This window comes from Neovison vison, chromosome 8 (assembly GCF_020171115.1).
Source record: "Neovison vison isolate M4711 chromosome 8, ASM_NN_V1, whole genome shotgun sequence".
In the NCBI taxonomy this organism is placed as follows: domain Eukaryota; kingdom Metazoa; phylum Chordata; class Mammalia; order Carnivora; family Mustelidae; genus Neogale; species Neogale vison.
The window spans coordinates 76,659,625-76,674,589 of record NC_058098.1 but is presented as its reverse complement, the minus strand read 5'-3'; the positions used below and the strand labels follow the sequence as shown (position 1 = coordinate 76,674,589).

The window sequence follows — 14,965 nt, the reverse complement described above, 5'->3', positions numbered from 1 at the left end:
GGCCTGCGGCAGCCCAGCCCGCAGTCCCCTTCCTGCTCTGCGCGCCAACTCTCGCCCGCCTCCGAGCCCAGGTCCCCGCGCGGCGGAACCGCGATCCCAGGCCGGGCAGCGGCGCGGCGTGGGGGGCGGAGGGCGGGGCGGCGGCCGCGGCCAGCCCCGGGGGCCCGCGAGGCGCTGAGGGCGCGGGGGGCAGGCAGGCGCCGGGGCCCGAGTGTCCGGCGGAGGGGGCGGCGCCCTCGGCGTCTCCGTGACTGCGCCTCGGCGCCCCCGGCTCGGCGGCTCCCGGGATGCGCGGAGGCGGCGGCGGCGATGGCGATGATGCCTCAAGCCGGGCCTCGTTCCGGGCGGCGGGCGGAGCTGGGGTCCGGGCTGCGAGATGGAGGAGGGGGGCGGCGCTGCGGCCACCGGGCAGGTGAGAGGCCGCGCGGGCCCCTGAGGAGGACGCCCCGCGGGGGCCGGGAGGGCCGGGCCCCGGGAAGCCAACGGGTTAGGAGGAGCTGGGCTGCGCTGCCCCAGGCCGGGCCGCGCGCACCTGCCCTCCTGGCGCGGCCTGCGTGGAAGCCATCTCGCCCCTGCGGGGCCGGCTCCCGGGCTGTGCCGGGACGCAGAACCGGTTCCCCACTGCCCATGGCCTGTGTGAGCTCTCAGCCCCCCACCAGCCCTCCGCCGATTATCTTGCAAGCTTCCAGGTCCGAAGTAGGCCTTCCTTACCTTTCTCACCCCGGGAAGCGCCTGCCACCGCTAGTCCCTGGCTGGGGTCGACCTCCCCTTCCCAAATCCTCGCTCTCCATCCCCAGATTTGGGGGGGGGGGCGGGGTAAGAACCTCCTTAGCCTCCCCATCTCCCTCATCCACTGACCCTACCCCAACCCGTCAGCTCCTCCGGGCTTCAAGAGGTAGTTGAACTGGGGAGAAAGAGCATGGGCTCTGAAATCAGATAAATCGAACCTGAATCTTAGTGACCTTGGGCAAGTCATCTCACTTCCCTGAGGTTTTCCTGATTAATACAAATACAATGGGGATAATAATAGCACAGAACCTTGCTCTCTGTGAGGGTTAGCCTGTGAAAATGCCTGTCCTCAAGGAATTTAAGGCATTAAGGGGGTGCGGGGGAAGAGTTGGAAGAACTCCAGCCAGGAGCTAACGTGTAAAGGCTCAAACAAAACGTTTTCATATGGACTAAAATATTAAGATAGCACATCAGATTTTCACAGGCTTTTAACACATCTTAGTGAGAAATCATTGCCACTTTACACAAATTTTCATTTACTATTCCTTGCTTACTAGTTACTTTAGGATCCCCCCTCCTTAATTGTAACAAGATGCACATAGATATTAATTAATTCTAACTGTGGCTAACAGGCCCGCCGAAGACTAGTGTTCCAACTTAAAACTTTTCTGATTTTATGACTTTAATCACCTACTTATGGTGCCAGAAATAAGGAGCCTCTAGTATGCTTGCATTGAAAGGAACGTTGTTGGTAAACTGTATTTTCTATATAGCAGTACCAAATAAGCATTCATTCACCACCCCCGTGCGGAGAATCACTGAATTTTATAGAGCTACCATCATAAGTTCGTTTGAAACAGTGATCTCAGCCTCCTCTTTCTTAAAAATCCCAGAAGTGGGCTTACTTTTCCTTCATTTTCTCCTTTACTTTGTAAGTTTGTCTGCAAAAACTTAAATATGTATTTTTTAAATTTTACTTATTTATTTGACAGACAGAGATCACAGGTAGGCAGAGAGTCAGGCAGAGAGAGAAGGGGAAGCAGGCTCCCTGCCAAGCAGAGAGCCCGATGCAGGGCTCGATCCCAAGACACTGGGATCATGACCTGAGCCAAAGGCAGCAGCTTAATCCACTGAGCCACCCAGGCGCCCCTCCTGCCTCTTACTCTTGAATAATGTTGGTGCCTTATCGTTCCATCTTCCCCTTGACTGTTCTGTTTCCAAATAATCTCCTAGCCTGAGGTCTCCATAGTCTCCATCTACCCCACTTCTTCATTACTACCGACTTACTCGATATTTCTCTTAGCATCGATTCCAGATGCTTCATACTTTGAATCTCCCAAACCCAATTTTTACTTTGATCTTCACCCCTGTTCATTTCCCTGCCTCCAAAGGGTTTCCCCTTTGCTAGAAACAATAGTATCACCTCTTTGCTTTCCTGCCTCCTCAAACTGAGTTTTGTTTGCTGTTTTTCTTTTCATTAGCTAATACCAATCCTCCAATTAACAATGAAAAAACAAACAGTAAAAGTTGTTGTTTCTACTATGGAGCTATCAAAAAGGGTTCAGAAGCAGGCACAGGGTCTTTAATTGAAAACAGTAAGCTACCCATTATTTTTTAATTTTAATCAAGAAACAAAAGGTAAAAATTTATATTTTTCCCTTACAGAAATTTTATAAAGAAAGTACAGAAAAGCTGGTCTCCTTGCCAGTGGAGAAATTCATCATAATGTCATGATCTTTACTGTTTGACCACTGAGAATAAAGAGGCCATCTCTTCCTTCATAAAGAATATATATACCAATATACCATTAGGTATATGGACTTCCCCAGGACTGAAATTTGTCCCATTCTCACTGGCATAGCCATACCTACTACTTAATGCAGAGAGACTTCTCTTCAGGTAACTGCTCAGAGCCCTTAGGAATCCATCATCACCTGGCCCCTCTTTCTCTCTGCCCTAGGATCCAGCAACTGAAGGGTTAACCCTTGACACAGCTGGAGGCCTCTGGGACCCCTTAGGAGCTGGTGATTAAATATTTGGGACATCACCAGTGCCATTGCTCCTAAAATGCTAAATTCAAGCAAATACATTTGAGTTGTCAAGAGCAATGCACCAGTCTCTAAGGTACAACTTCCCACTGGAAGCATCTTTCAGAGCAGAGAGAGCACCAGGACCCACAGGGCTCTGGGATCTGGAACAGCCCAAGATGTGTGAGAGTACTTTAAATTTCACTGGAGGAAAAAAAAAAAAAAGTTGAAGAGAATAAAGAGCAAGAAGAAAAAGAAATTAATTCTTTCAAAACAGAGGCTAGGTCTTACTCCTCTGTCCACCTACAGACCCTAGCATAAAGCTGGCATAGAGTGTGCACAGGATAAATGTAAACTGAGCCAATGAATGCATGAGTGGATGTGTGCCTCCTGCTTCCACGGGAGGATATTGCTGTTGGAATAAGAACTCACCTCTGTACAGTGGTTGAGAGTTGACAAATGGGTGCTCACCTTGTTAATCTCGAATATAATTGACACCCATGAATGCTTTCATTTTTGCCTCTCAAACATAGTCCACAAATTTTTTTCTGAAGGAAGATGGGGAGTTGGCCAAGAAATTACCAGCAGGGAGAAGAAATGATACATGATAGAAAATAAAGGCTTGTTCCTAGGAAAAGAAATGGGATTTGTTGGAGCGCCTGGCTGGCTCAGTAGGTTAAGCCTCTGCCTTAGGCTTAGGTCATGATCTCAGGGTCCTGGGATCACCTGGGGATTCTCCTCTCAGCAGAGAGCCTGCTTCCCCCTATCCCTCTGCCTGCCTCTCTACCTACTTGTGATTTCTCTTTCTCTGTCAAATAAATAAATAAAACCTTAAAAAAAGAAAAAAAAAGAAAGAAAAAGAAATAGGATTTGTTTGTGATTTGTGGGAGCCACAGTGTACTTCAGCAATACCCTCCGGCTTGTATCTTAAGCACATGCTGTAAGACTTACTCCTGTCCTCCCAGCCTGCCTTCCCCCAAGTCCCTGCCCGGCCCCTCCCCCCTTCTCGAGTTCCTCCTCAGCACCACTCCCTTCAGCCTCTCTCAGCCTCTACCCCAGGGTGGATTAGGTTCCCCATTCTCTTACTCTATCACATGATTTACCACATTAGGCTATAAGTAGGGTGTGATCCCTTTGGTGAAATAACGTTCTTGGATCTCCAGTGTGAGGCACCAGATTTCCAAGAGTAACACGTGCGTACCCTTCAACCAGAAACTCAAAGGGTGGGGCCCAGGAATCTGCTTTTTTTCACCCACTCTCTACATGATGCTTAAATGGTTTTGCAAACCTCTATGCCAGGAAACCTGAAATTAGCTGGAAGAATGTATTTTGAGGTGTTTGTGTCTTTTCTGTGTTGGGCCTTGTGAGAAGAAATGCTTTCTCTGCCTCAGGTCAGAGCTAAAAAAAAAAAAAAACCCTAGTCCTTTTGTACAAAATCCTGAAATCACACTGCTCTCTCCATTAATTCTGTCTCTGGGTGTGCATTTCTATGCGCAGGCTTTTCTGCCCTGGGCCTCTTTTGTCGCATGTGTCGCAGCTGTGAGTCCAGGCCGTGACTCCCTTGCCCCAGAAGGAAGAGTCCATCCGGTCTGAAGATGAACTCCATGGAGCCCCTGGAGGTTGGTCCCAACGGGACTTGGCTGCGAGGGCCTCGCTCCCAGGGAGGAAACAGCACTGCCATCCCGGGGGACCTCCAGCACCTCATCCACACGGCCACTTTGGTCACCTGTACTTTTCTACTGGCGGTCATCTTCTGCCTGGGCTCTTATGGCAACTTCATTGTCTTCTTGTCCTTCTTTGATCCAGCCTTTAGGAAGTTCAGAACCAACTTTGATTTCATGATCCTGAACCTGTCCTTCTGTGACCTCTTCATTTGTGGAGTGACCGCCCCCATGTTCACCTTCGTGCTCTTCTTCAGCCCTGCCAGCAGCATCCCGGATGCTTTCTGCTTCACCTTCCACATCACCAGCGCCGGCTTCGTCATCATGTCCCTCAAGACCGTGGCGGTGATCGCCCTGCACCGGCTCCGCATGGTGCTGGGGAAGCAGCCCGACCGCACGGCCTCCTTTCCCTGCACCGTGCTTCTCACTCTGCTTCTCTGGGCCACCAGTTTCACTCTGGCCACCCTGGGCACCCTGAAAACCAGCAAGTCCCACCTCTGCCTTCCCATGTCCAGTCTGACGGCGGGAGAAGGGAAAGCCATCGTGTCTCTGTACGTGGTGGACTTCACCTTCTGTGTGGCCGTGGTGTCGGTCTCCTACATCATGATTGCGCAGACGCTGCGGAAGAACGCCCAAGTCAGGAAGTGCCCCCCGGTCATCTCAGTGGATGCTTCCAGACCGCAGCCCTTCATGGGGGCCCCTGGGAAGGGAGGGGGCCATCCCGTGCAGTGTCCTGGGCCCGCTCTCTACCGGAACCAGAATTACAACAAGCTGCAGCACATCCAGACCCACGGGTACACCAAGAGCCTGAACCACATGCCCACCCCGGCAGCTAGCCGGCTCCAGCTCGTGTCGGCTGTCAATCTGTCCACGGCTAAGGACTCCAAGGCGGTGGTCACCTGCGTGATTATTGTCCTGTCCGTCCTGGTGTGCTGTCTTCCCCTGGGGATCTCCTTGGTGCAGGTCGTCTTGTCCAGCAACGGGAGCTTCGTCCTCTACCAGTTTGAACTGTTTGGATTTACCCTCATATTTTTCAAGTCAGGGTTAAACCCTTTTATATATTCTCGGAACAGCGCGGGGCTGAGAAGGAAAGTGCTCTGGTGCCTCCAGTACATCGGCCTGGGTTTCTTCTGCTGCAAACAGAAGACTCGACTTCGAGCCATGGGAAAAGGGAACCTGGAGGTCAACAGAAACAAGTCCTCCCATCATGAAACCAACTCCGCCTACATGTTGTCTCCAAAGCCCCAGAAGAAATTTGTGGACCAGGCTTGCGGCCCAAGTCACTCGAAGGAAAGCGTGGTCAGTCCCAAGATCTCCGCTGGGCATCAGCACTACGGTCAGAGCAGCTCAACCCCCATCAACACCCGGATCGAACCCTACTACAGCATTTATAACAGCAGCCCCTCCCAGGAAGAGAGCGTCCCGCAGAATTTACAGCCAGTAAACTCTTTCGGATTTGCCAATTCCTATATTGCCATGCATTACCACACCACTAATGATTTAATGCAAGAATACGAGAGCACGTCGGCCAAGCAGATCCCAGTGCCCTCCGTTTAGTGTTCTGGAAGCTGGAGACTCATGCACAAACTTTTTGTTTCGGATACTAATGGATTTCTTTTTCACTTTTGTGAGACCAAGGGCAGATGAAAACTTAACCGGTTCAGCGGAACGGTTGGCAGTTAGGATTTTCTTCTGTCTCAAGGATTAGCATCTATCAATTCGCTTTGCGGTTTCCTGACGTTTTAAGATTTGATGTAAACATTTATAATTTAGATTTTTACCCTGACCTGTGCTCTGATCTTTGGTACTAAACTTTTAAATCGATGCCAGGAATGATCATGCTAATCTATTAAAGGAGAATGAACAGTTTGTGACCGTGTTTCGGGTCTTCAAAGTGCACACACGCTGGATTTTTTAAATGTGAAGGTGTGATCTTCACTGCAGTGAATTTTTTCTTAATTGAACTGTAAATTTTGTTTATTGAAGTGTTGAAATGGGGAACAATGCACTTTTTTGGTAGCAGGCTTATTTGAATAAATAATACATTGTCAAAGCAGAGAGTCAGAAACATATTCTCAGTAATTACCTTACCCAAGACACACAGACAGGCATTAGGTATTTTGCTTTCCTAAGACAGTCAACCAAGTATTATGATTGCTACCATTTCTTATGAGAGACGCTATTATTTTGTGTGAATTGACTAACTGTATAGTTTTGGTTTTTTTTTTAAGAAATATGTTTTTGCTTGCCAAGAATGTATCATTCTATTTTGGAATGAGCTTACCCAAGAAACCTGGTGAAGAGGACTGTACTTACAGTAGAGGACCCTGATTTCTGGGAGCAGAGGCACTAACTGGTCCTTTGAGCCAGGGTGTCGGTGATGTGGGAAGCAACCTGGACTCCTGCCGTGTGTTAGATGATCTCCATTATTGCTTAAGAAGGTGTGAGAACGAGATTGGGAGTATTCTGATTTACCCTGTTCCATCTGTGTGAGGGTGGTTTGTTAACAAGCTGACAAAGAGTAGCCAAGTAACTATTTCAAAATAATTTTTTTGTCTTTGTTCAACTATCACTGCAGTAGAAAAATTCTTAAGATTATGTGTTTTCAAACTAATTGTGCTGTTTCTCTCCCATTAATCTTGGCAATGGGTGATAAGGAAAACTAGATTAAGTATTTCTACGCCTAAAACTAATTTTATGACCTACTCTGTAATTGCTAGCGTAACAACGGTAAATTCATATTTTTACGTAAAAATATTTTCATTATACAGTTAGCTTTTGAACTTGATACAATTTTGAACTATAGCTGTTAGACTCAAGACAAGCGTCAAGATCCAAAACCTATCTTTAGAAATTGTTATATTCCAGAACTGTTACTGCAGGTTGGAAGGAACTATTGTTTTGGAGGAAGGTATTCAATGTACAGCTCCCTCTCCAGGCTGTTCCGAAATACAAGTGCACCGCAAAGCGTAGAGAAACCCCTAGTAGATGCTCAGCCTGAGATCTGCACAGGCTCATCCAGCTGCTGTTTTCCAGCACCGACCAGTCATTCTGTTTGTGGGGTTTAAGGAGATATGGGTTTTATTTTCTTTTTAAATTCACCTTTTAGGACTTTCTCCTTCCCTTCCTTCTCTCCTTTTCTTCCTTTATTTTTGCTATTTAAATTTTCTAACAGAAGAGAAAATAACCACTCTATCACATTTTTTTCTTGTTTGTAACTGAATGCTATTTTTGGAAGTCACTATAACCTATTTCAATTATGCTTTTATATTTTTAATACAACACTGTTTTCATTCGTTAATACTCCCACGAGATAGGTTAGTCTGTTACCCCTTTTTAACAAAGAACTAAGAAATCAAGTATCCTTTCCCAAGACCATTTGAAGATAATTCTAATTAGGAATTAGACATTTGTCTAAATTTAGAACTGGGTATTTATTCCAATAAGCCAAACAGCTTTATAATTACTAAGATTAATCAAGAAGATACTTCATACTTTTTAAGGTATGTATCTCTTTTTTGGCTAGGCATTTCCAGTGTGATTCAATAAGAGATTTTTAAAAAGTAATTCCTACTCGTAAAATTTGAACCAACAGGTTTCTTGTACAACCTTTGAGTTTGAGATGACCTGATCCATCTTTAGGAGGTAGACGTTAATAGTATAAAGAAAAGTAAGCATGCGCATATGAGGTATTCAGTCTCTGTATGCTCATCAAGAAATTACTGATGTAACTTGCATGAAATACATGTTGGGCTAGATTCTTAGCCCTCCTTCCCATCTATCTCTACATCTATGCAGAGATACAGACATAGATAAAACTTATCTCTTCGTAAGTTATATATGTCTATCTATAGAGGGAGATACAGGTAGACATATATAACTTCTCTATAAGGGCTAAACTGAGAACTAAAAATAATGAGAATTCAGTTGACTATGACTAATTATTAGCAGGGTATATTAATTAGTTCTCTTGACGCTTTACTGTGATGCAAAGTATGTGATGTATTTCAAATATTTTATAATTGTTCTGATGTTAACCTTTAGGCCAGATTTGTATTTCTGATGCTTTTAATGTTCTTTTAAAATAATGTTTGGAAAATAAAAATATTGAAAACCCTAACATTTCTGAACATCAGATTGCAGTCCTATGACTTTCCCATCCAATCATCTGAAAACCATGAGAGGAAAGTAATGATGATTATTGCACGATGGATAACAATGTGTTGACACCCAGTGTTTTCTCTCTCTCCCTCTCTCTTTTTTTTTTTTAAGATTTTATTTATTTATTTGACAGAGAGATCACAAGTAGGCAGAGAGGCCGGCAGAGAGAGAGAGGGGGAAGCAGACTCCCTGCTGAGCAGAGAGCCCGATGCAGGGCTTGATCCCAGGACCCTGGGATCATGACCTGAGCCAAAGGCAGAGGCTTAACCCACTGAGCCACCCAGGTGCCCCATTTTTTTTTTCTTTTTTTACGATTTTATTTATTTGTCAGAGAGAGAGAGAGCACAAGCAGACAGAGTGACAGGCAGAGGCAGGAAGAGAAGCAGGCTCCCCAGTGAGCAAGGATCCTGATGCTGGACTCGATCCCAGGATCTCAGGATTATGACCTGAGCCGGAGGCAGCAACGTAACTGACTGAGCCACCCAGGCGTCCCTATACCCAGTGTTCTCTTAAGAGATGAAATGATTCTGAGTTTTTTGTTTTAATTTTTTCTCTAGTAAGTTCTATGCCCAATGTGGGGTTCAGACCCACAATCCTGAGATCCAAAGTCTCATGCTGCACCCACTGAGCCAATCACTGCCCTGGGTTCTCAGGATCTCTTTAAAGTTTCCAGAGAGTGCGGCATCAGTGCTGTATCTATCGGGCAATGTTGAGGATGTCTCTCTCTCTCTCTTTTTTTAAGATTTATTTTACTTTATTTATTTGAGAGAGACAGAGAGAGCATGAGAGGGGAGAAGTCAAAGGGAGAAGCAGACTCTCCGCTGAGCAGGAAGCCCCATGTGGGACTCGATCCTGGGACTCCAGGATCATGACCAGACCTGAAGGCAGTTCCTTAACCAACTGAGCCACCCAGGCGTCCCTAATGTTGACAATCTCATCAAAACACTCTCAAGTGGTATTTCCACTGTGCTTAATGTTTTTCTGCTTCTTTCTGTCTCTTGGCAGTTCCTTACCTGTTCTGAATGGCCAGTGTCACAGTCATCCTCGGGCCCTTCCTATCACTGGTTTGCTTGGCAATCTCATCACCAACCATTTTTCCAGACAGACCCAGTGGGGCCAATCTTTGGGGCCAAGGCATATGTGGTACAAACTTCCCCACTTTGATCTCATTGGGGCCAAAAAATTTAGGCAGCATGGTGGAGGTTGCTGGTTTTAGATGAACTCAGATTCAAGATGACCAAAGACAGCTGCAATTTCGCCTCCTCTGAGCTAAAAGCCAAGAGCAAAAATGTGTATCCTAGAGTTGGTAATCTATATGGTGTGTATAAGCTGGAGGAAAACCTCAAAACTGTGGTCCCTTGACAAATAACTTAAGGATCTCTCTCTCTCTTTTTTACTGTTTTTGTGTGTGTGTGTGTGTGTTGTTTTTGTTTTTTTTTAAAGGATCATTCTTTGAAACTATTATTTGGAGTAGTTCCTTGGTTAGCAGCTCTACATCTGGGAGAAATACCCTTCTACGATTCCAGGTTGGAATTCTTTTACGAAGTGGGAAGGGGGCAGTAACAGATGGACAGTGGCCAAGAAAAAGTAGCATGAGATCTTGCAGAGTTAAGGCACAGAAGCTTTTTATTAAAAAAATTTTTTTAAGATTTTTATTTTAAGTAATCTCTACACCCAACATGGGGCTCAAACTCACGACCCTAAGATCAAGAGTCCCATACTCTTCCAACTGAGCCAGCCAGGCATCCTGGTACAGAAACGTTCTTAAACAGCTCAGTTTTAGGGTATTAAAAATGAGCATCTGTAAACCTCCCTTTTTCATTTTCAAGTCACTCAGATCCCAGTTGGAAGACTTCCACTCCAAGCCACCAGCAATACGCCTTGGGTGCTGACAGTCTTGGGTTCCTGTCCAGCTCTGACTGGTGATTATAATGCAGTCTTAAATAATTCTCCATTATCTAGCCAGGCCAGGTCATGGAGGCTCCCTTTTCAAAGACACCCTCCTCCTTCACAGTCCAGGGGCAATGTGTACCTAGTGAGATTTTTGACTCCCAGAGAGACCTGTGTTTTTTCCTGTATCCACTGAAAGCAGTTTTCTTTTCCGTCAATGAAAGAAGCTTACGGTTCCACCAGAGAAACTCACACCACTGTTCTCCTACTGGAGTTGAAGGAAGGCCAAGGGTCAGTGAAGATCCCAGGCCTGTGGAGCGGTAGGAGAGGCAGGCAGACTGCCAGGAGACGGCTCTTCTCCATCAGAGATTCAGGCTTTAGGGAGGCCAGCCTAGGTCTGGAGTGAGCCTAGCACACAAAGCGGCAAGCTTCACCAGTGGGAAGACTCTGCTGGGGCAGGTGACAGCAGGATGAGCTTCAGTGGGCTCAGCCCAGCTGCACTGGCCCAAACGTGATGAGATGCAAGGGAGCCAAAGTCACTAGTTGGTGCAAAGACAATGACCACTTGAAGCCAGATGGGGTAATCTTTGAGAGGCTGAAGAAGGGAAAGAGGAGAAGAAAGATAGGAAAATAGCCCTCTATTCCCTCCCCCTACTTCTACAGATGGATCTGTAAGCTGAGAAGCAGGTGCGGGCAGTAATTATAATGATTTTCCATCTTCTGGCTTTCCATACCATTTAAATGCTAATGACACTCAATTTTAGATCTCTAGTCCTAACCTCTCCCTGAACTCATTGGTGGTCTATCCAATTGCCTATTCAGCATCTCCACTTGGATGTCTAATGGGCATCTCAGATTTTAACATGTGCAAAAGTGAACTCTTGATTCAACCCTACTCTTTACCAAACTTGGGTCTCCTGCTGTTTTATTATCTCAGTAAATGGCATGGCAATTACCCAGTTGTGCAGCTCAATTTGTTGTCTTTGACTGTTTCTTTTATATATCACATTCAATTCTTCGGGACAAATCCTGAACTGTCTTGAAAATAAATTCTGAATCCAACTCCTTCCTAGCTCTTCATCCCCATCCCCTCTAGCCCATGGGCCCATCGTTTCTTTCTCAGAGTATGCAACCCGCCATAGCCATTTCCCAGCTTCCAGGCTCTCTCTCCTGTAGTCTCCTTGCTTTGTAACTGGGGACACTTGGGAGGTAAATTATATTTGCCATTCGTCTGATTAAAACTTAGAACAAAAGCTGAAGTCCTTTGCCACGATCTGTGTGGCCCTAATGATCTGGCCCTTGGTTTCCTCTGTCTCCATTTGTTTTCACTTGCACCCTACCTAACGTGCTTGGGATGCAACAAGCTTTCTGGCTCTTTCTCACATGCCTCAGTTTTGTTCCCACGTCAGGGAATTTAATTGCCTAGAAATACTTCAGCCTGGAATGGTCTTCCCCAGGGGTCTATCCTAGTTGCCATATCCAACAGAGTTCCCACTCCATCTCTCTCTATCCTTCTGCCATATTTGTTCATTTCATGTTTCTTACCATTACTCAACATTATGCTACTGCATTAGTGTGCTTGGGCTACTATAACAAATCCCACAGTGTAGGTGGCTTAAGTAATAGAAATTTATTTTCCCATAATTCTATAGGCCCAAAGTCCAAGGTCAACATGCCCTCAGTGTTGGTTTCTTGTGAGACCTCTTTCCCTGGCTTGTAGGAGGTCACCTTTTCATTGTGTCCTCACTTGGCCTTTCTCTGTGCATGCAGGGAAAGAGAGGGCCTGGGGGAGGGAGGGAGAGAGTTGGGGTTGGGGGCTCTCAGGGTGTCTCCTCCTCTTTTTTTTTTTTTTTTGGAGATTTTATTTATTTATTTGACAGACAGAGATCACAAGTAGGCAGAGAGGCAGGCAGAGAGAGAGGAAGGGAAGCAGGCTCCGCGCTGAGCAGAGAGCCGGATGTGGGGCTCGATCCCAGGACCCTGGGATCATGACCTGAGCGGAAGGCAGAGGCTTTAACCCACTGAGCCACCCAGGCGCCCCCCTCTCCTCCTCTTCTTATGTGGATCCTATTCCTCTGAGATTAGGGCTCTACTCTTTTGACTTTGTTTGCCCTTAATTACGTCCTTAAAAGCCTTATCTACAAATAGAGTCACTGGGGGTTAGAGTCTCAAATATGAATCTTGGGAGGGGTGGGAGGGACACAGTTTTTAACAGTCACTTATAATTGTTTACTGGTCGTTTCCCCATTAGAATAAAATGCTAGTAGGGCAAAATTGTATCTGTTTTGTTCAGGGCCATATCCCTAGTATCTTTCAGTCCTTGGCCCGGATGAGTTGTCAGCGTGTAACTGTTGAATAAATGGGTCAGATGATAAATGATTGGCTGAAGGCTGGAAGTGATATCAGCCCAAATCTCTATCTGGCTGGCTTTGTTTCCCCATGTTTGTTGTTTTTCATATCCCTCTCTATATTCCCAGGGTGGTTATCAGCAGGACTCTGATGAAAGGGGACATGGGTCCTGATTTAGGATTTCTGACTGTTTACTAAAGGAACTAGCTCTAAGGGCATCTTTTCCCAGGGGACCACCCTAGCTGCCCAGGAGCTGCCGGACGACCTGCATTCATCCTCGCTGGAATTCTTTGGCCCATTATGCAGCCTGAGGACATTGAAGATGAAAAGAAACTCCTCAGCAACCACAGAGGAGTTCAAGGAGAAAGGGGGTAACTGTTTCTTGGAGGGAGAGAAGGGAGAATACCAATTACTTTAAAGTATATGGCAATTTGGGGGGAAAAAAAAGGTTGCAGATTTAATGAAATCCTCGTTTGCATAAAGAGATAGTTCACAGGTAATCTTTCTAGGTTCAGTGCCTTTGAGATTAATTTTGCCAAAGTAAAAATACCACTTCATCAGGAGGGAAAGTAATGAATTTTCCCTCCTCTCTTCCAATAATTTTGCTTCTTTTAAAATACATTTAGCTCATGCCAAGATAAGTTGAGTTTGTTTCTCTGAGTTGCATTTATGTGAAAGTTTTCCCTTTTGACACTTTCTTGAACCTTCAGCTGATGAGTGGGAGAGCTTTCATCCCACTCCCAGTGTGGGAACCTTGATTTTCATGCAAAGCCTGATGTTTTGCGAAATGCAGCTTGTCCAGATGCCAGATAGACCTTAAAAAGTGGAGCAGTCTACAAAGGCTGCTTTATGCCTGTCTTCTGGACCTGTGGCGCTAGGGTGAGTTGACCTGGGTCATTGCTTAAGGTTCAGTACATTTCCTATCTGATTTTCGCAAGAGCTTATGAAAGCTTTTTGCTTGTTTGTTTGGCTTTGGCAACAAAGTATGTTAAAGAAACGTAAGACGTGATTTTATTAATAACATTACAATGAGTAGAGATATGGCTGGGAATTGTGTTCTTCACAGAGAATCATAATGTTAAGACACTTTCTTTGAGGAATTCAGAGTACCTTGAACTGGAGTGTTTTCAGTTCATGGAGTTGGAGGTGGAAAATTCAGTTCTTTTCTTGACCTGAGAGATCTGGGACTTCAGTCAAGGCCCACAAATGGGGGAAATGGAGACACAGACACTGTCTTCTTGTTAGGGAGTGGTGTGGAATTTGAGTGAAAAGGCATACAAATAGGACATCATTAATTCTTTTTATTTTCCAACCATTATGAAACTGGGGAAAATACTGTTTTCCTCAAAGTACCAAACACTCAAAAATCAGAGCTTGTAGGAAACTCCTCGGAATTGTGGTTGGAGAAGATTTTTATAAGGTGTGGGTAAGGGAGGATGAGTGTTCATTCATTCAGCAAATATTTGTTGAGTATCAATGCTATGCAAGGTATGAGGAGAAAGTCCTGAGAATGAAAATAAGACATATTCTTTACCAATAAAGATGAAGGAATTATTTTTATCATTTACATAATAAATATAATCTGATTCCAGATAAATTGCCAGTGCCCTTGCATTGTTTACCAACACTAAATGATTATCAGAGAAGGGAGGGTTTGATGACATTTAACAGAGCCAGAACTCCCAAGGTGACACTTTAATCTTATTAGTGAGTTTCCTTTGCATTAACTTAAAGAGAAGTTAGTGGCATTCCATGATTTAAAAAACAACAACAACAAAACTGTATGGGGGAAAAATGAGTACCATACATTCGTGACAAGATAAAAATCAATCATTTCGCTCAGCATTTTGCTGAGCCCTTTGGGAGTGTTCCTTCAGGTGGGAGGCGATGGCACAGAGAGGTTCATGGGGCAAAAGCTGGTTCTACAAATAGAAAGCTCTGTCATATATTATTTACAAACATGGACTCCACAGTCTGAACTGATTCCAAAGCTGGCTCAGCCACAGGCCTTTGCGGTCCCCTCTTGGAGCCTCATTGTCCTTATCTGGGAGTTAAAGATAGTAAGGCCATTTCACAGGGTTGTGATGACAAGGTGTCTTACGTGTTTAGCATAGTGCCCCTTATTTATCAACGTGCAGAAAGTGGCAG

At 45.4% G+C, this 14,965-nt stretch overlaps 2 protein-coding genes across 3 annotated transcripts in view; one reads left to right on the top strand and one right to left on the bottom strand.

The window, feature by feature from the left end:
* The first annotated feature begins 274 nt into the window (after positions 1 to 274).
* Positions 275 to 7,568, top strand: GPR75 (G protein-coupled receptor 75). 2 transcript variants are annotated; one of them, XM_044263950.1, is made up of 2 exons: positions 275 to 412; positions 4,563 to 7,568. In XM_044263950.1, exons 1-2 carry the CDS (start codon positions 310 to 312, stop codon positions 5,972 to 5,974), a joined length of 1,515 nt encoding a protein of 504 aa, XP_044119885.1. In that variant the 5' UTR covers positions 275 to 309; the 3' UTR covers positions 5,975 to 7,568. The 2 variants fall into 2 exon arrangements, with proteins under 2 accessions (XP_044119885.1, XP_044119884.1); XM_044263949.1 differs by having other exon boundaries at positions 363 to 412; positions 4,254 to 7,568.
* A 6,535-nt stretch (positions 7,569 to 14,103) lies between these two features.
* Positions 14,104 to 14,965, bottom strand: part of ERLEC1 (endoplasmic reticulum lectin 1) — a 33,823-nt gene continuing 32,961 nt past the window's right edge. Inside the window, exon 13 of the mRNA XM_044263948.1 lies at positions 14,104 to 14,321. Coding sequence (XP_044119883.1) covers positions 14,297 to 14,321 — 25 coding nt within the window. The 3' untranslated portion in view covers positions 14,104 to 14,296. The remainder of the gene's footprint in view (positions 14,322 to 14,965) is intronic.